Source organism: Chroicocephalus ridibundus, chromosome 2 (genome assembly GCF_963924245.1).
Source record: "Chroicocephalus ridibundus chromosome 2, bChrRid1.1, whole genome shotgun sequence".
Lineage (NCBI taxonomy): Eukaryota > Metazoa > Chordata > Aves > Charadriiformes > Laridae > Chroicocephalus > Chroicocephalus ridibundus.
The window spans coordinates 56220758-56240340 of NC_086285.1; the positions used below are offsets into that span (position 1 = coordinate 56220758).

Consider the following 19583-nt stretch of genomic DNA (forward strand, 5'->3'; position numbering starts at 1 on the left):
CAGATAGATAAATGTCACATACAAGTTTCAAAATACATTTAATTTTGCCACCACAATGGATATTCTCTTCATAAAATATATATGAATCAGGTTGGAATCATAAAACTTGACTGTGATAAACAAATGCATATTTGATAACTTTCTTCTTTTTTATTTTTTTTTTGAGATGCTCATTTCTTTTTTGAGGTTATTTGTTGTTTACACATCTTTTAGTTTTCATTTCTGAACGAAGCAGCCTGGGTGACAAATCTTACGCACGTTGAGCCTGGATGAACTTTCTTTTTAATCTGAGGAATGGGTGCCTTTTCTTTTGGGGGAGGGTCGAGGGGGAAGGTGAGGAAAGAGAGGAGAGGCTGGTAGATGCACAGACTCTCTTTAACTGTCATGTTAGACATCACTGAGCTTTCTGAGCGTCATTCAGGATCAGGTGATGGATGAGAAATCCATGCAAGTATTTTCAGAGAATGGGGCTGTAGGAAGAATCACTGCAGACAGAGCACTGTCTTTTACGTTTTCCTCCACTGACCAGCAACACTCAGACTAGGGGCCAGGTTGTCCGTGTCCTAAGAGGTCAAAAAAAGACTCCCTGTTAAAAGCTACAGAGTAAATGGAAGTTTTAGGCTCCCAAGAAATGCATATAGCTTTGGAGGAAAGAGGTAGAGAGGGGAGTGCACAGATTCAGGCACCGATTCACTGGAGAAGCAGAAGGACTTTTATTCTGTGCCACTGGAGCATGCCAGCGTACTACCTGTCCTGACAGCACGAGGGCTTCCTCGCCCTTTTCAAAATAGGGACTACCTCAACCCTTCCTTTCTCCAGTACCCAGCACATCCAGCTTCTAGTCCTTGGTTGAGCTCTTGGAGCCTGTCCTAGTGCAAGTGCTCGTGGAGACCTTAGCAGCAATGAATGCAGTGGGCTCTAGAGAAAGAAATCTATTATGTATCCAGAAGCATCCATCAGGATTCTAGTGTTGCATTTGAATCTATGTTAAAGAGTGAGGTATAATTACATTTTACTACCTCATTTATCGATCTTTTAGTATAAACTCCTGCACCATTGTGAGCAGAGCTGAATGACTTTTTTTCATTGCTGACTTCTGATGGAAAAATGGCATTTAATCTAAATATAAGATGTGTCATTTTGACAAATTTTGTTCAGTAAAAAATTTAAAGTACAGTGTCTGGATAAGATTTAAGTGTCTCATTTTTACATGTTCTGTTTGAAAATTTAGTGGGGTTTTTTTGAAGTTTAGAAAGGTTAAAAGGGATATGAAATATTTCAGTTTCGATCAGAATGGCTCAATCTATCCCAAACAGTTTTTTTCAGATTTATATTTAATTTTAAATTTAGCTTAAGTTCCATTTTGAAGTGAAAACAAAAATGAAATAACACAATTTCTCACTTTCTTTCCAGAACTACTCATGAGTCATCCACTTGGTTTGCATGGGGCTACTCCATTTGGCAGATGGGTTCTGTATGAACAGGGAAAAAGAGAATACCTACATTTTCCTAGCTTCAGCTGAAATCAAAGCCTGAGATAACCAGTCAAAACCAGACCTAGGCTGAGTAGGATACACTTTAGCCTGAGACCATTCATAATTTAAAAAGAACTATGGGCTGCAGCTAGACCCAAACATCAGCCTGTGCCATGTTCAAGTCACAGGGGCCATTGCATTCAGGTCAGTAGATTTAATTCTGATTTTTATTAGTAGAAGCCAAGTCAGAGAGAAGCTTGGTAATATTATGCAAGCATAACTCCAAACTGAAATGGAGTCCGGAGATAATTGGCATTATTATCAATGAATGAGAAGCCAAGAGATGAAATCTTCCTAGAAAATATTAACTGGCAATTGGCAGCAGAACCACAGCAGACCATTGAGTGCAGCAGAACCAGCGGACCATTGAGTGAAGCTCAATGGCTCTTGTAAATGACTTCTGGGATTCCGGTTATTCAGTCTGCTCCTGACTCGTAAGATCTACACCATGATATAAACCCAGGCAGTTTTCTTTCCCTAATATTGGGGGCTAAAAAGATAGAGCTATTGTGTATGTCAAGATCAAATATGTTTGCGTACTAACGACTTCACCCGAATGAAGAGGGGGGGAAAAAGGAACCCATTGTGGCCTGAGAGACTCAGTGGGGTAGAACTATGGACAATAAATATTTTTATAGTCTTTAGTACACTCAGTATCACTATTTTGGGATCTTGTGCTATCTTGGCAATTAATAATATTTCTTTTCTGTCTATCCTCTTCCTCAAAACTTACTGGCACTGTTCTGGTATCTTTAAGCATTCAAAAGGATCAAAGAGCTTTCATCTTTTAATGCATTTTACTGTGCTGTGCTCTGTGCAGGAAGAAATATTGATACTGTTTCAAGGGCAGTTAATATATTCAGTTCTGTCTCAGAAATGAGCACAATTCCTTGACTTATAAAATTGAAAATCTGCCATTACCCACAATTAAAATGTTCCATACAGGAATTATACTGTGGCATTTGCACTTCACTCATCCTCTTCTGCTGTAGTTCACATACACCAGGGAATCTTTTCCACTCCTGCCCCAAGATTTAATAAGTGCTTTACGGAAGGTTCATATCATTGAGACTTCATTGTTTTTTAAAAAATGTGTTACAAAGACATTTGTAAGTACAATATGCATTTTGACAATACTTAAAATTAAATTTCCTTTTGCAGTTGCTATTTCCCCCTTTCATATCAGCTTTGTTCTCCTTATAGAATTTTTTGTCTTATTAACTAATACCTTGCTCCACGGATTAGTATCAGGGAGGCTACTCAAAGTAAGGCAAAGCCTGAATGAAGGAACAAACATCTGATGGTTCTTGCTTATACTTTTAAATTTACATATACTAAAGATATCTGCGGTTAGGTTCTCTGGTTCTTTCAGACGGTGAGTATAGCCCATCACTTCATAAGGAGCCTGCTTGCTTCACGTGGATCATTTCCACATTAAGGCATTACATACCAGGACAGAGAGGCTGAATCTGGTGGACTTGGCAGTGTTAGGTTCATGGTTGGACTTGATGATATTACAGTTTTTTTCTGACCTAAATGATTCTATGATTCTGAGTGTGGACTGGCAAAGCTGAGTTGTGGAAGTGCTCTGGATGTTCCTGAGGAGGAACATCTAGGGCAACAAGAGAAGGGAAAGGCTGTAGCTGGAACTGTGAATGATGTCCTCTGAGCTTGGGATGGATCTGTTTATTCAGTGCAATTCATTGAGCTCCACTGACACCCCAGCTGCCACAGTTGAGGAGTAAGTTGTGCAAAACAATAGCTCTAGGGAAATATTTAAAATAAATTGTAAGCATAAGAGTCGCTTCTAGCATTATCATTTCATTTTTTTTCCCCAGCTTGTAGTCATGTTCTTAAACACTCTCCATAGTGTGTAAAAATGACCTTAATGTATTTTCCTTTTCTATTGGAAATGTTTCAGGGCTGATAAAGGTAAAGTAGCACTCCCTTAGTTCTTCCCTCAGGAACCTGTAATCCCAGTACATTTTATGAGAAAGTGCAGCAGTATTATCCCACTTGCAAGTCTTGATAGAGTGCATCACAGTCTTCAGTTATCTTAACTAAGAGGAAGTATAAGAATATTACATAATATAGCTTTTTTTTTAATGACAAATAGGATTGGTGCTATTTATTGTTTACAGCACCACCATAATCATGACTGGAATGCTGTGCTAAGGCTTGGTTCTTACATAGAAAAAACCCGATGGCCTGCCCGAAATAACTTAAAATGTAAGTGTAAGACAAGTGACAAATACACAGACGGAGACAGGATCCTGGAAACAGCTGATCTGTGCCCCTGTCCTCCCCCTCCTCTAGAGTCAAGAAAGTATAGGAGCCTCTCACCTTTGGTCCTCTGCAGATCACAGTTGAAAAGACAAGGAGATCGTTTTAGGACTGATACAGAGACAACATGCAAGGACAGAAAATGTACAAAGTGTCTGTGAACCTCCACCTTCCACAGAACTGGCCTCAAGGATATGGGCTCTGTTGCCAGCAGAAGAGAAAGATTAGGTAGTTTGAATTCATATCAAAATACATAGAGAAATTTTGGTATACCTGTCTGTATCAGGAGCATGTTGCTTCACTACAGTAGCAATGTAGGTGCTGGAGATGGGATTACCTCAGGCTCACTGAGGTAATCTGCCTTTAGTTAAGAAAATCATAGTTATTTAACTCTTCCTTAAGCAAACTTACAGACCAACCCTGAATGAAACCGGTAGTTCAGCTGCACGTTCTCCTCACGCATTCATAAAATGCAGTCCCTTGGTATCTCCCAAATTGGAGAATAATTTAGTTATATTTAACTGTCAGTTTTGGAGCTTTTGTTTAGTTAGGAACGTCTTGAATGTATGAAAATAAACTGATAGCCCTGGGAGGGACTCAAATCTGTATATAAACTCCCGCAAACACATGTATTTTGGCCAATGGAAATGAAGCAGTGACTGAATGCTGGATATTCATCTCCAAATCCACACTCAGCTACCTCCTGAGTTAAGTGCCATTGCATCAGGAGAATGTTTTGTCCTGAGAGAGATGTTAGGACCAGTCACTTCTGGTAGATAACATCACATATACTAAGTATCTGTATTACAGAACTTATTATTATAACCATGATTTGTATCAGGTGGCTAGAGTGGAAATTTAAGTCAAGCTGTTCAGATGTGAGCAGAACACCTTTCTTTCCCTTCTATCTGTCAGCTGAGGTGAAATGGATTAATGATGCATTTGATAATGTGAGATACTTTAGCCATTGCGCTTTCAAGCAGTGAAGCATACGCTCCTACTACTAACATTCAAGAAAAGAACCAGCTGAGGATATTTTCAGTGAGATAGCCACCTTTGACATGAAAACCCCCTACCTTTACATGGTATCTTTTCTTGACAACTCTAAGGTAGCCTGACAAAAATTATTTAAGGCTCATAGGAGTACTGTCAGGGAGATAAATAGTATTTATACAAACATATTACAGATGATTGAATGGAGGACTGGAATTTTAGTGACTTTCCAAAGGTGAACTGATTGACAGAGTGGCACGTTGAACCAGCAGCCATACCAAATTTCACAAGGTAAGAAGGACCTTTCTTACCTTTCACAAGATAAGAAAGACTTAGTCTGGCTTATATCTGGTTGGCAAATTTTCAAGGAGGCATTGGTACTGAAATGAACAATCATCTGTCTTTCTGATGATTGTATAACAAAGGGATGTTATATTTGATCTCAGGAAGGATTTTTTCCATAGAGATTCAGAGAGAGAAACTTGGAGTCATGGCCATTTTGCATCCAAGAACTTGCATATGACCCATCTGAATTTTCCCACCTCCTTTCAGTGAAATGAATTTTTCCTTCTTGTCCTGAACGTTCATGTAATTGTGCTGCATTACAATGAAATTCCACTTTATAGCCTGGAATACTGGTTTCCATAGTGATGATACACAGTAAAGAGGTAATCCAGAATGGTTTGTTCCACTATAGTCATAGTGGTGATTAGCGTTGTGGTTCATTCTCAGTAGTCTGAAAATCACTTGTTGAAGAAATGCATGCACTGTAAAATTTAAAAGTGTTTCAGTAGTATATTTGTCTGGCCAGGTGCGAAGGTTTGCACAGTCATTCTCCTCAGCCTTGCCTTGAGCTTTTGTAGACTGTCATGTTAAAAGTTACAACTCTTACTTAATTAGACCAACAGTTTTGTCTTTTGTTTAACTAAAGTCCAGATCACCTAAAATCATACAGATGTCGGCTGAAGTAGGGCATGACTTTGTATTTAAAAGAATGTCTTGTTGCACAGGTGCAATGTTGAAGTGATGGTTGACAGACAACTTCTGTGTCATCCATAGTCATTGCATCGAGCTCAGGAGTTGTAACAATATTTGGAGAAATGCGATAGTATAACAACAATGTTGAGTATTATTGCTACATATTGATTGCAATATCTATTAGCCTCCTTGTAGTGAATTTTGGCTAAATCTGAAATGATTGAATGAATCAGCATGCCTAACTAATTTCACCTTTAAGAGTTACAGACTGAGAAATCTGGTGATCTCTGATAAATATTTGATACAGTGTATGTAATTTGATAGTGAGAAGATGAGAGTAGATTATTCAAGAATATATTGATGGCTTAGAAATTCTTTGACCTGTAATCTAATTAAAGAACTGTGGTCCTAAAGATTGCATCTGAAGATTATTTGATGGTTAATGATTTCAGCCCACTTTATCATGGAGAAGCATCCAAGAAAATAGAAGTTGGTATTCTAAACAGACAAGTCAAGGCTAGAATAAAAGATCATTGAGCCTTCAAAGTCATTTGTCCAGAATACAATTATGTTTCCTCAGGCAAATTCATCAATGAAAATTAAAAAGAAAAATAACTCTTTGAGGATTCCAAATTTAACATGTATTTGCAAGACCTTAATACTTCCGGTGGAATAACTTTTTCAGGAATGGCATCACAAAATAAAGCAGTGACAGCAATGACTGCCTACTGAAGGCAGTTAAGAGCATGCCATCTCCTTAACTGAACTTCTTGTCTATGCAAAACAAGTCAAAAGGAGTAACAAAGAGAAAGAAATAAAAATAGAGCACCAAAAATTCTCCTGCTCACCCAGACGCAGACATTAACAGTAGCGTGCAACACCCCTTTTTTAGAAATGGAATGTTACAACTTGAAAAATTAAAACAGCACTATTTCAGTGAGAACTGTTGTGGCAGTAGAGAACATTATCTTGTTCATATCTACGCAAGATTATGTCTCAATAGCAGCTCTTACTTAAAAACCACAGGATCAAAGAGCAATTACTACACCCTGCCTCATTCTGGCTCCCGACCTCTAGATAGCATCTCTGTAGTAGGCCGGTACACTGCAATACAACACCAAGTAGCAAAGCTAGTTCCAAACAAGCCGATAATGTTGCCATAGCATGGAAGCAACCTAATCACATTGGCACGCGTCGTGCTTGGCCTCATTAGGCTTGCTGAGAAACGCCAATTTGTTTCCCAAGCTAGCCTTGAATGGCTCAGCATGGCACGTATTGCAAAGCGTGGGGATGCCTACATTTTCTTCTGCTTTATGTCTAGTACGTTGCATTCTGATATGGCTGAAAGCAAGTCCACTATGGTATGAGGGAGAAGTAGCAGTAAATATTTATATTATGTTAATGCTCAAAAGAGACAGTCCTTTTTCTAAATGGTGTGCAATCTAAAGACACGAAGTAATGGTAGGGTTTGCAGATGCAGCTCATATACAAAGATTTCAAAGGTTGAGACATTTTATTTCAGACCAGAGATGTCTTGTCTCTGAGATGCTTAATACTTAGTTGAGATTGAAATCTTCAGAGAAGCCAAAGTAGCAGTGATACTTCTGTAGGCAACTATGAAAAACTCAGACTTCATGAAGAGAAAGTAGGGGGAATGAATATTTACCAAAAAACATTCATTGTAATCAAATCTAAAATTCATGCTGGTAACTCAGTCGCTTTATATTTACTTCCTGAGAAAATGAATGCCATTACTTTTTGTTCTCAAGAGTATTTACGGAAAAAAAAAATAAGATACCAAAACCACACATACAAAAGTGTGTTTGCTTGTATACACGCTACAAGGATCTGCACAGCAATCAGCAAAGCTCTGGTTTGGGAGACGAGCAGTCGAATACTAAAAGCAGTAAGTTGTGACTTCTTTTTGTGATCATCAAACATTATTAGAAATTATGGCTGTTTTGTCATAACAATTCTGTTATGACAGTATTGGTTGTTTTGTCATAACATAATATCATGGATCTTTTGTCATAACAAAGAAAAATGATGCTAAAAATGTTTTCTACAAGTCATCCACCAATTTTAAATAATGAATGCTTTCATAAGAATCTAGCTAGCTGATATTCAGAAATGCTTGGGACCTGTAAATCTAATTAAAATCAACAGGTGCTTTACTTAATTCAGGGAACTGTGGCCTCTAAGGTTTCTTATGCCTGACTTAATTCTTGATTTTAAAAGGAAGCTAACTCTAGTAAGTAGATAGCTTACAAAGAACAATTCGGCAGACATTCAATGTAATTTTTCATCTTTAATTTGGTAATTATATATCTTTAGATTTCTGTAATGAGAAAATGTTATGTTGTGTTATTTAGGATGTTTGATAAGAGAGACATTCTTTTTATGAGTGTATACGTGCCCCGGCTAACGGAACACAACAGTATTTGCTTGAGAAAAATTTCACCACATAATTCCTACAGTGATGACAAATAAAGTCCTGTATAGTTTGCTGTTAGTGTACAAACATTATTTTCTAAAAAATAAAGCACTGAGAAAGGCAGAATGTCAGACTCAATGTTCCATTGTGATGCTTACAAACAATATACCATCCAGTATTTTGTATGATATATGAACAATACTTAACCTTGAAAATTATACTTCCTTACATGAAATGGTGACTCAGAAGTACTGTTTCATAGGTGCCTGTTTCTAGTATCACTGTGTGATGCCTTGTTCTCAAAATAGCATTTTGTTGTGCCATTTTTTGAGCTCTCATCAGGAAATATAATGCAGCAAAGGTCATCTGCAAATTTTGCATAGTTTAATACTGTTTTTACTTCGAAGGACACAGGCAGCCTTAGCCTCATCCTGTCTTGAGGGTCAAGAATCATATTGTGGTTACTCCAAAGAACAAGACAGAGTAGCATTTCTTTCAGAAATAGTCTGCAAATGGAGCTTGTATTCATGCTTCCAGTTTTTCAGTGTGTCGATTGGTAGCATATATACTATAGCGTATCTAAATAGCTGGGTTTAGTGATATTCGTAGATAATAAATCATATATATATATAAAAAAATCAAAATATATGGCTGTGTGTTTATAGTTTATATAGGTAGTATATATATGTGTGTGATTAAGAAATGGGCAGCTGCACAGAGGCTAAAGAATCCTGTGCAGATTCTCATTACTCTGTCCTTTCCTCAGTCATTTTCTTCTTAGATTATCTCCTTAAAGTAACTCATGCTGATACAGTGACCCTACAAGGAGGAACATATCTGTGAACAGAAGCGGCTTCTGAAGGAAATTCACAAAACTGTAGAAAATGAAACAAACCATAAACACTGTCCTACGTACTGTAGGTGGTATGACTGCTGGGGTTAAATTAGCTTTTGGCCCTGTAAAACCAGAAAAAAATAGTTTAAATGTACCAGCATCATACAACAGAAGCCAAAGTGAGCTTTCATTTCAGATCATATTCTGAGGACTAGAAAATGAACATAAGTGAAGCATATTTATATCAGCAAACATTCACTCAAACAGTGATTTTTTTTGGCTCACTATGTAAAAGTAAGACTTGCATACATTCTGTTTACAGTTTGAGATGTTAAATTAGCTTATGTGTATATGGTGGTTTGACTGGTTTTACCAAACAATTTTTCTATTGCTCCCTTTATTTTTTTCTGTTTTTCTATTTTATTTTTATGTTGTTCTTCTGTTGTTCAAAACTGAATAATTAACCTTCAATATTTAAAGGGCTGTAACATTGATAAAATCAGAGAGACTTTCATTTTCATGATACTACTGAAAAAACTTCACATTTCCTTCTCATAGTTAAAGAGTTTTTTTCAGATGAAATGTCACTATTTGCTTTACGTCAGCCCTGGCTGACAGTAGAAACAACCTAGTGTGGTCGGTCTTTGATTTTACTTAGCCTTTTCACAGGAGGAACAAAGATAGTTGTTGAACCATCCATTTGGCTACAGTTTGTGATAATCCTTTGGTTGTGCTAGGAGAACAATGAAGCAAGGCAGCATCCCTGTATCTGATGGGGCAAGAGAGGGAAGAACTTAATAAAAAATAGTCGTACGCTTCATTTTAGAGTATCATAGTAACTTCACCTAATGTCAAAACACAACTGGTTTGTTAGGAGCCACAAGAAAAGACTCGCTGCTGGGAAATCGGTAATTAGTCCTTCATACAGTTATGCAAAATCTAGTTTTGTATCTCCAGCGCAAATGGGACTACAATTAGACTTCCATCCCCAAAAGTTCTGAGCGGTCGCTCAGCTCCTGCCCTGTGAGTTACAGCGAAGTAATCCACAAGGCAATTAAATATGAAGATGTTTTGTGAATCAATAAAGGATAAGAATGGATTATTTTCTTATGTTATTATTTCTTAAGTGTCAGTTGTTTAAGGGATCATTTTTAAGCAATCAGGTGTTTTTATTTCGTTTCTAAGAAGAAACCTTTACTGAGCAAGGCAAAGGACCAAAATCTGTTTAATGGTACAATAGTGACTAGCACTTCAGTGTATCAGTGCTAGGACATTACCCTGCCATTGGGGTAACCCTCACCAGTTGGTATCATCAGTTGATATGCTGAGGGTTTGGGGTTTTTCCCCTCCATGGTCAGCTCCATTCCTTGGGATTTTACCTTTGCTTTAATTATGTGCTTATTCTTTCACTGCAGATACGGCAGTTTGCAGGACTATGTAGGCAAAGACCACTGAGCCCACAGATGGAGCAGATCGACAAATTAACTTCACGTGCAAGCCAAGTCTTACAACTTTATTTCATATAAGTAACACTTAATCGTGGAAGTTGTCTTGGCAATGGCAGATTCAAGTTTTAAGACTTGAGATGTTTTGAAATCCTAGGATGCTAAAATGACACTAACAGATTAATCAATGGAAAATATTCAGACGCTGTTAAAAATCACCCTGAATTTCCTTTGAAGTTAGAAACAAATCATTGCTTTTTAAAATTTAGTTAAGATTGGGAAGCATAAAAAACTAAATTAACATCTGTAAAAATGGCTCTCTAAGCACCTCAAGATACAATTGATGTATCTATTAATCCATAAACAAAAAGGAAAGAACCTTACTGAATACTTGAAGTGAAAATCTAACTCCACCAAGGCTTCTTGCAACACTCTGTCACTTGAACAGGGCCAGATTTACAGTGCTGGTATTTTATTTAGCTGTGGACCAAAGCTCTGTCTCTGCAAAAAAAGCTGATGTCTGAATTTACATTAGATATCTCCGTACAATTTCCAGTGTCACATCTGCACTGCATTTTGAGCCTATATCTGGAACCTGTACTTCAGACAGATAAAAACAGGTATGATTTATTTTAATCAACAGTGCTCTGCAGATTACTGTGCCAGACTCCCTTAGAGGTTATGGAGCATTGGCAAGGGGTCCCTTGAATTAACCCTTGGACTTTCAAAACTGCGTGTTGTTTTGCATGCGACACCTGTTTTGCAAATCCGCTCTAGACACTTAGTGCTTGTTTTCAGTTGCATGACATAGAAAAAAAGAATTGTGAGTCATGTGCATGGGGAAAAAAAAAACAAAACAAAACAAAACAAAAACAAAAAACAAAACCAAACCCAAAACTTTTTAAATTATATTTTCGTAGCATGATGACTTTTAGGGATGTGTTTGTTTTCTCAAGAATGTGTTTGACAGGTGGCATTGTTTATTAATTTGTTTTTAACCAGGCAAGATTTTACTTTATTTTTGCATGAAATGGAAAAAAAATCTTGAAATCTCCATAAGTTTCAGAAAGTGGGAAAACTGTTTCCCATTCGGATTTACCCTTGGCTCCTACGGTGACACCCCTGAGGGCATTTGTTCGTTTGTCCTTCTGGAACACCTCTCCCAGCTGTGTTTTCCCTGCTCCGTTTCTGGCTGTGTGCATGTGCAGCACGCCATGTACAGAATGGTGTGTGACACACATTAATACATATAGATAGCCTTCTGCTTCTGACCTTACAAACTGTCCACTTCAGCACTGTCATTCTATAAAATGTCCAACTGCAGTCCAAGAAATGCATTTTAAATGTGAATGCAAACATTTCTATTACTGATAACACCAGCGCAGCATTTTTTGCTTTGCTGGGATTAGGACCTTGATAGTTAAAGTTACATTGGAGTAATGACACTCCAAGGTCGCGTCCTTTACTGACATGGCAAAGGAAGGAGAGGCCTTTGCTATGTTTCTGCTGATAAAATTAAGAAGGGTTATTCCTTGTATTTGGTAAGATATTTTAAAAGAGAAAGAATGTATTCGTGACCCATAAATATTTTAGGTCACCAAAAACGGGGAGAAATTTACATGTTGCACCGCGTGAAAGTTGTATTTAACTCATGCTGAAAGTCAGATTTTAGAAAATATTCTGAAATCTGATAATGATGTAAATAAATGCCTCCCTCCTCAGTGAACAGCCATCTAAAGCAGCTGCAGTTCAGCTAGGGACACCTTAAAAAAATATAAAAATATTGTGATCTGCAGAGAGAAACTCGCAGGCAATTCCAGCTTAGAAGGCTAACTCTCCAAATCACAACCTCTGTCTGAATATGCTCCATTGTGCTTCACTTTCATGCTCAGTAAAATGGGGGTAGTAATCTTTATTGATCTGTCTACCTTTTAGGAATGCATTGAGGAGAACTTAAATGATATCTTTACAGTGTTTTGAACGGTTTTGATATATGCAGCTCTTACAATACAGCTTAGTAGGTGGGCTTGCCATTTTACGAGGTCCTCCCACAGGAGAGCTGTCCTGCTTTTCTTTATGGTTCTCTGATCTTCCCATCCAAACTTCTTCTAACTGGGCAAGTTTGGTAAATTGGTGGTGACTTCAGCGCCTAGCACTTGTTAGCTGAGCTGCCGTAGCTAACCAAGTGCACTCCTTTCACTCAAGGATTTGGTTTAAATTGTCACATTTTACTTCACAGTTGAACTTACCTAGAGGCACACCATTGGGCTGTGACCGCTGAAGAAGTAGTCGCTCAGGACGCTGTCACTTGATTGACTCGTATCTAAGCCTAATAGTGGAAGGAAGAGTGTGATCCTCTGACGAGAGCCTCATGGCCCTCCAGCTGTGCCTGAGTTAGTTGGAGATCATTGCATGATGCTTTCTTGAGGATGGATTTTCTGGGGTTGTTGTGCATCACCTCTGGTGATTTAAATATGCAGAGGTCTTCACAGATCCCTGCGGTTCTTCACAGCACAGTTCATACATGCATCCTTTTTTATCTTTAGCAAGAGATTCAGAGTTGTTCCTCTAGTTTTGTGCTCTCAGAAAGTAACTTAGTGGTCTGCCTACAAAGCCACTGATGTTTTTGCTAAACAGTTATTTTAGAGCTCATTTTACACTACATTGTACAGTTCCCATTGATATAATATAAATTAATTGTTGAAATCAGTAGGAATTTTATATGTTTGGTTAGGAGACAAATTTGCCTTCAAGTTTTATTAGAAACAATTTAGCCTGTTTTCATGAAGGAAACTAGTCTTGTGGCTAGTGTAGTCTACCCTTCTCTCCCTCTTTCCATCCATCCATCTCTCCATACCTACCTAATGGCTTTGAAAGAGCTGACCAATTTCAACAAAATTTATCAGAAATAAAGAGATAAAGAGATGATTAAGCTTCTAAATGGAATGAGAATCAGCAGATAGACTGAGGAAAGCTACCCTGTTGCTATCCCCACTGAGGAAAAAGAGGAAGAACTTGGCCGTAATCTGCCCTGTTTCTCAGCAGCCCAAGTAGGTCTATACTAGTCAATGTATGTGATAAGGGACACGGCAAGCAGGATTATACTGGTGGGGACCACAGGGACACGCAGTGTGGTGGATGTCGAGGATAAAGAGGAGGAAGCAAGGCTTCTGGAGAGGGAAGAAGACTGGAAGCTTTATCATGGGATAGATGCTTTCTGGGGGGCTGTGATAGAGAAAGTCAGAGGAGACGTGGTGAAGGAGAGAGATGTGTTTTGCCTTTTTTTTTTTTTTTACTTTTGCAATAATCCAATGACTCTAGCTTCATTTGTCGTTTGCAGGAAAGAAAAAAGGTTGGTTTTATTCTCAAGTTTAATCTGAAGTTTGTTTCAGATGCTCTAATACTTTTGAAAAAAAGTCTTCTAACAGAGTAACTTTCTTCAACCTCGCAGCTTATTGACTGACAAGCTTTCTTACAGTATCTGTTTGACATCTCATCCTAATATTAGTTTTACAGGCACGTTCGCATTTTACAAAATCTGAGATGTCACAAGTGTCTCCTTCTGCAAGTACTTGCCCCAGAAATGTTAGCTAAAATGTTTTATCTAACAGCAGCCCTCCGTTGTGTTGTACTACTTAGTTGTCATCCAAAAGCATCTGCATTTTTATGAACATATCTCAATAAGCCATGTCCTGAAAGGCACCGATATCTCTTTGTTCCTCCCTGAGATCTCATGGGAGCAATAGGTGGTCATCTAGAGTACTAGGTATCAGTAAATCAAGGAAAATTACACAAGCACCTCGGTTCAGGGTTAATAACATTGTTCGTATGAATTGTAGAAAGCAAGATAAACAGGACTGATATTTGCATCTATTTCATTCCATTCAAATAAGAGGCGGGAACAAAGCATCATCCAGGGGCTAGAATGTGACCCAACATTTGTTTCATGCACTCTCAGCCACAGCAGATTGGCTGGGGAGACAGGGGACAGTGGTAAAACGTACAGGTGATATGTGATGTGACAAATGAGTTCGAAAGTCCTCATCAACTCAGTAAAGGAACAGTTGTTTCCCACCCTCAGCCTGTCGTATCTGTCTGTGCTTATTTCGCTGAAGTTTGATTTAACATGCGTAAAACAAGTAATTATGTGTGGCAAGTATATGCAGCATGTGTGCATTTTCCCTTTCTGTGTCGTTTTCTTCAGATTATTGGAACAATCCCACTGATGCCTAATCCAGTCCCCTCCAGCCAGGCGGCAGGTGGAGCTCAGGGACTTCAGGTGCAGCCGATAACTCCACAGTTATTGACCAATGCCCAGGGCCAGATCATCGCTACTGTCATCGGCAACCAGATACTCCCAGTGATCAATACCCAGGGAATAACACTATCACCGCTCAAACCAGGCCAGCAGGTAAAGTATCTATAGCCTGAGTGATTATCAAAACAGATGCGCAGAAATCCTCTGCGCCTCATGGACTCTCTCATGGCCTTTCTAAAAACTCCCACTTCTTCATAATTTTTAATAACAAGACATTAATTCCATCATATGTAGTATGTTAGTGCATACTATATATGTAGTTATAATGTCATAGTATATAATTCATTTGTACTTTCAAGGGTTATTCTGTTCTTTTAAAAAAAAAAAAAAAGTCAAGATAGGGGCAACCAAGAAATCTTCTTCAGTGAAAGCACAGTAGGAATATGAGACAGGAGAGGCCCATCTGGTCTATACAGTTCAGTTCCTTTGTTAGTGCTCACCTAGTAGACTGGGGTTTGAAATGTTTTGGAATGTGCAGAGGAAACAGAAAAATATAAAAACTTATTAGTCTTCTTCCCTGAAAATCAGATACAATTGTGCATATTTGCATAGACAGAAAGTATTTCTAGGGAAATTATCATTCAGTGTAAGGCACTTCAGGATGGGTGCAGCAATTCCACTGAGGTCCAAAAAGATTTCTGTAGTTCTTTTTACAGTACTCTAAAGTCAAATTCATTAGTTTTGTCTACAGCTGTGGAGCAGAGAACTGTAGTGCCACCTTTTTTCTCTGAAAGACAGGAAATTGAGGATGGAAAAGACATCAAATGTGATTACCAAAAAGGTACTTATAAAAGTGTCACTCACTTAAATGTTCAGCTTAGCATTCCTATCGCTGGTAATGCTTCTTTGCTCGTCCTGCCTGCACCTCCAGTTGCAGGTAGCAGCCTTTTGTATGTTTCTGAGAAACCGAGGGCCCCCTGAACTCCAAATAAATGATTTTTTAATTTTTTTATTAATTCATTTATTCAAATTTAGAAGTAGAGAGACAGTTGATCTCTAAGGTGACTTTTTTGTTTGTTTTGAAAATGTTTCACATCCAAGTGGTTACATACCCTTTTTTCCATCCTGTCCTCTGTGGTGTCTAGCAGAGGCGTTTTCCAAAGCGCTTGTCATTTATCTAACTGTATTTTCTTTAATGGAAGCAGACTTATACTACCAGCAAGTGCTTTTGCAATTGTTGCATGTACGCGGTTTCAAACAAAGCGGGATGGATGGGAGGGCGAGCTCTGTGTTCTCCAGCACAGGAAAGCCTGACAATGGAATAAAAAATCAGCAGTTTGCATTTCTGTGTGGGGTGGGGTGTTTCTTTTGGAGTCAGTCCCCTGAAGAGATTAGATCTTCCCCTCCTTTATGGGAGAAGCTCTTAGAAAGCATAGCAATCCTGAGATCCCGTTTGAAACTCATGAAATTTAGAAGTAAAGAGGAGGATAGGGGTCCTGTATTGCTCCCTGAGACCTCCTCACCTGCAGAGCAATGTACCTTCAGAGTCCTGCAGCAAAGCAACTTCTTCCAGGCAACGTCCGCCAGTAGCATCAGTGGGCAGAGAGGGGGCAGAGATCATAGAATCATAGAATCATTTAGGTTGGAAAAGACCCTTGGGATCATCGAGTCCAACCATCAACCCCACTCTACAAAGTTCTCCCCTGCACCATACCTCCCAACACCACGTTTAAACGACTCAAACACATTTAGGGATGGTGACTCCACCACCTCCCTGGGCAGCCTATTCCAGTGTCTGACCACTCTTTCTGTGAAGAATTTTTTCCTAATGTCCAGTCTAAACCTACCCTGCTGCAGCTTGAACCCATTCCCTCTTGTTCTAGCGCTAATTACCTGTGAGAAGAGACCAGCACCAACCTCTCTACAATGTCCTTTCAAGTAGCTGTAGAGAGTGACAAGGTCTCCCCTCAGCCTCCTCTTCCTCAAACTAAACAGTCCCAGCTCCTTCAATCGCTCCTCATAAGATTTATTCTCAGGTCCTTCACCAGCTTTGTTGTCCTCCTCTGCACTCGCTCCAGCACCTCGATATCTCTCTCGTATTGAGGTGCCCAGAACTGGACACAATACTCAAGGTGTGGCCTCACCAGTGCTGAGTAGAGGGGGACAATCTCCTCCCTCCTTCTGCTGGTCGCACTATTTGACGTGACCTTCCTCTGCACAGCCAGTGGCACTGGGCTCACATAAACGGACAAACTGCTGCTGAAGGCTGCAGCTTGCTGAATGAGCAGGGGTTGAGGCTAGAAAGTCACTGTTTAGCCATATCGTTCACCCAGCCTGTGTGCTCATGTAGAGACCATCAGTCAGCAGAGCTCTGGTCCAAGAGCCAAAGATGTGACCCATATTGTGCTGGTCTGCCCAGCAGTGCTACATAGGTAGAAAACATTATTTCACCAAGATCGGTTTTGCAGGGTCCAGCCTATGCCACAGACTCCTGAGGTCTCAGGGATTGCAGAAAGGGTCACCAAGCAACACAGGACCTCCTTACCTACATCTCTTGGAGCCTGATCAAGACAGTATTTTTGACAGGGGTGGAAAAAGTAGTGCAAATACTATATGAAAAAATAGTACAGATTATCATTTTTATAGGAACCACAGAAAATTATTTCTATGTATTTGTGCTCCCTCTACTGGCTCTTCTGCTTTCTACTGAAGGAAATCACAAGAAATTTTGCCATCGATTTCCGTGGGAGCAGAAAAGAGGTATGAGCGCCAGATTCCTCGTAGGAATAATGCTGATGGACAGTCAAAAGCAATTGAGCTAGTACTATACAAACTGCCATATTGTTTGAAAAGTAACTAGAATTACACAAAATATAAGGAGATCCTGAATTTATCTTATTGCTTGGGAAAAGACTTAGCCAACCTGTAGTGATTGGCTAATGATAGCATATTTAGTCATAAGTTTAAAACCTTGTTTTCAGAAGGACTGAGTGCTCAAACCCAGAGAGCTCATCAGGAATTCAAAATATTTTTGAAAATGGTGTCACACAACATTTGGTGTCTTGTAACTTGCTGAAGGAAGCTTCAGAGGGGGGAAAGAAGAGTACAAGACAAGTCTGGGAAAAGTTTTGAGAATGTCATGGAGAAATAAATGAGGAAATAAAAAAGCGTAGTAAAATGGTCCAGTTGCAGATGATCCTAGTTTAACTTTCAGCTTCTCACTTCCTTGGCAACTAAGTGCTGCAGGAGAAGGAGAGGTGATGGCAAGTGGTGATAGTAAGCTGCTGCTTGTTAGCTGAGTCACAATAATTGAACCTGTGTAGGCTGTTTCAGTTGCTAAGTAATGCATGCTAGTGCTTACTTTTTGCCTGAAGACTTAAATGCCTTAGATACTGTTTTTAGTCAGCTTTACTTAGGTAGACTACATGCGTTATTAATTCATACAACTTTTTCAAACTTGACAGACTAAAACCTCAGTGTCTCCTCATGGAAATGAGTTCATAGACTACTTATGTGTAGTGTAAAGCACTGCTGCTTCTTCTGTGTTGTAAATAGGTTGCTTTTTAAGGTACACGAGCAATTCCATTGTAATCCTATTCCGCTTGTTTTTAAGAATAAATAGATGTTTCTGATTTATATTCTTTAAACTACCCACAGTAGGGATTGTTCCTCTTTAAATTTCACTGAGTAGTTAAAGCTTCAGTGTCTTCACCGTTTTCCAAGATTTTGCTAATCTAAGCATCAGCATCTGTGCACACACCGAGAATTCTCCTAGATATTGTAATGGCTTTCTAAGGCAGGCAGCCGTTTGCACTCCTCTTGTAGTCTGTGTCCTCTTTATCTCTGTTCATAAACAAGTTTTTCTTTGCCTTTAATAATTTTTTACTGCCCATCTCCCAACCATTTCAATTTCCACACTAATCTCTTCAAGATTTTGTGATCAGAACTGAATGCCATGATCACAGTGAGGATGCACCACTGTTTTACATAATAACATTATAATATTTTCATCACTATTTTCTGTCTTTATCTCAATACAGCCTAACATCCGCTTTTTTCTAACTATCTCTGCTCATGGAGCAGGTTTTTCAATAAGCAGATGTATCCTCCATGATACATCTTTGCTTCCCTGATTGTTACCATGTGAGTCACTAAAATGGTTCCTTTTAATGTGAATGATTTTGCACCTATTTACTCTGTATTTCGTCTGTCATAACGCTCCCCTGGCATGCTGTAAACAGCATCTGCAAATTGTTCATGGTATTCTGTACTAACTTAAGAAATTCACATGTTCCTCCTGCTGATTCAACCGTTGTTCACCATCTTTGCTTGCTGCTTGCTAAAACCATTCAAAAAATTGGGTATAAATCCTTTAATACCTACTTGCAGTCTCCTTTCTTGAAAAATGGCAGTTTATTCCCTTATTTTATATTTCTTGCTTTTTAAAACTGTTTGTATCTCATAGTAGAAGAGTACCTTAACTTCTGCACTTCCTCCATGCCTCTCAGGCGGGATTTTGTCAAAATACAGGTTGTATGGCTAAATGCACTTTTTTTTTTTTTCAGGAATAGATGAGCTTGTTGTAAGAACTTGTTAACATTGTCATTTGCTATCAGATTTTAAAACCTTGTTTTAAGGTGTTCTTCTGTATCTTAACAACGCTTGTTAACACCAACACAACTGACAGAAGAACTGGAACTGTGAATTGGAGTCTTATGAAATTTAGGAAAGGATTCACCTTGCGTAACTTAGTCACAGAGCAATTAGGTAAGAAGAATCCAGCTGCCAGTGATCACTGGGGTTTAAAACACATTCTTGGTTA

At 38.8% G+C, this 19583-nt stretch overlaps 1 protein-coding gene across 3 annotated transcripts in view; it reads left to right on the top strand.

The window, feature by feature from the left end:
• The window catches only part of POU6F2 (POU class 6 homeobox 2), a 313991-nt gene that overhangs the window by 273348 nt on the left and 21060 nt on the right, over nt 1-19583 (top strand). For all 3 annotated transcript variants that reach the window (XM_063323941.1, XM_063323942.1, XM_063323943.1), the window contains exon 7: nt 14708-14914. In XM_063323941.1, the coding sequence (XP_063180011.1) occupies nt 14708-14914 (207 nt within the window). The remainder of the gene's footprint in view (nt 1-14707; nt 14915-19583) is intronic.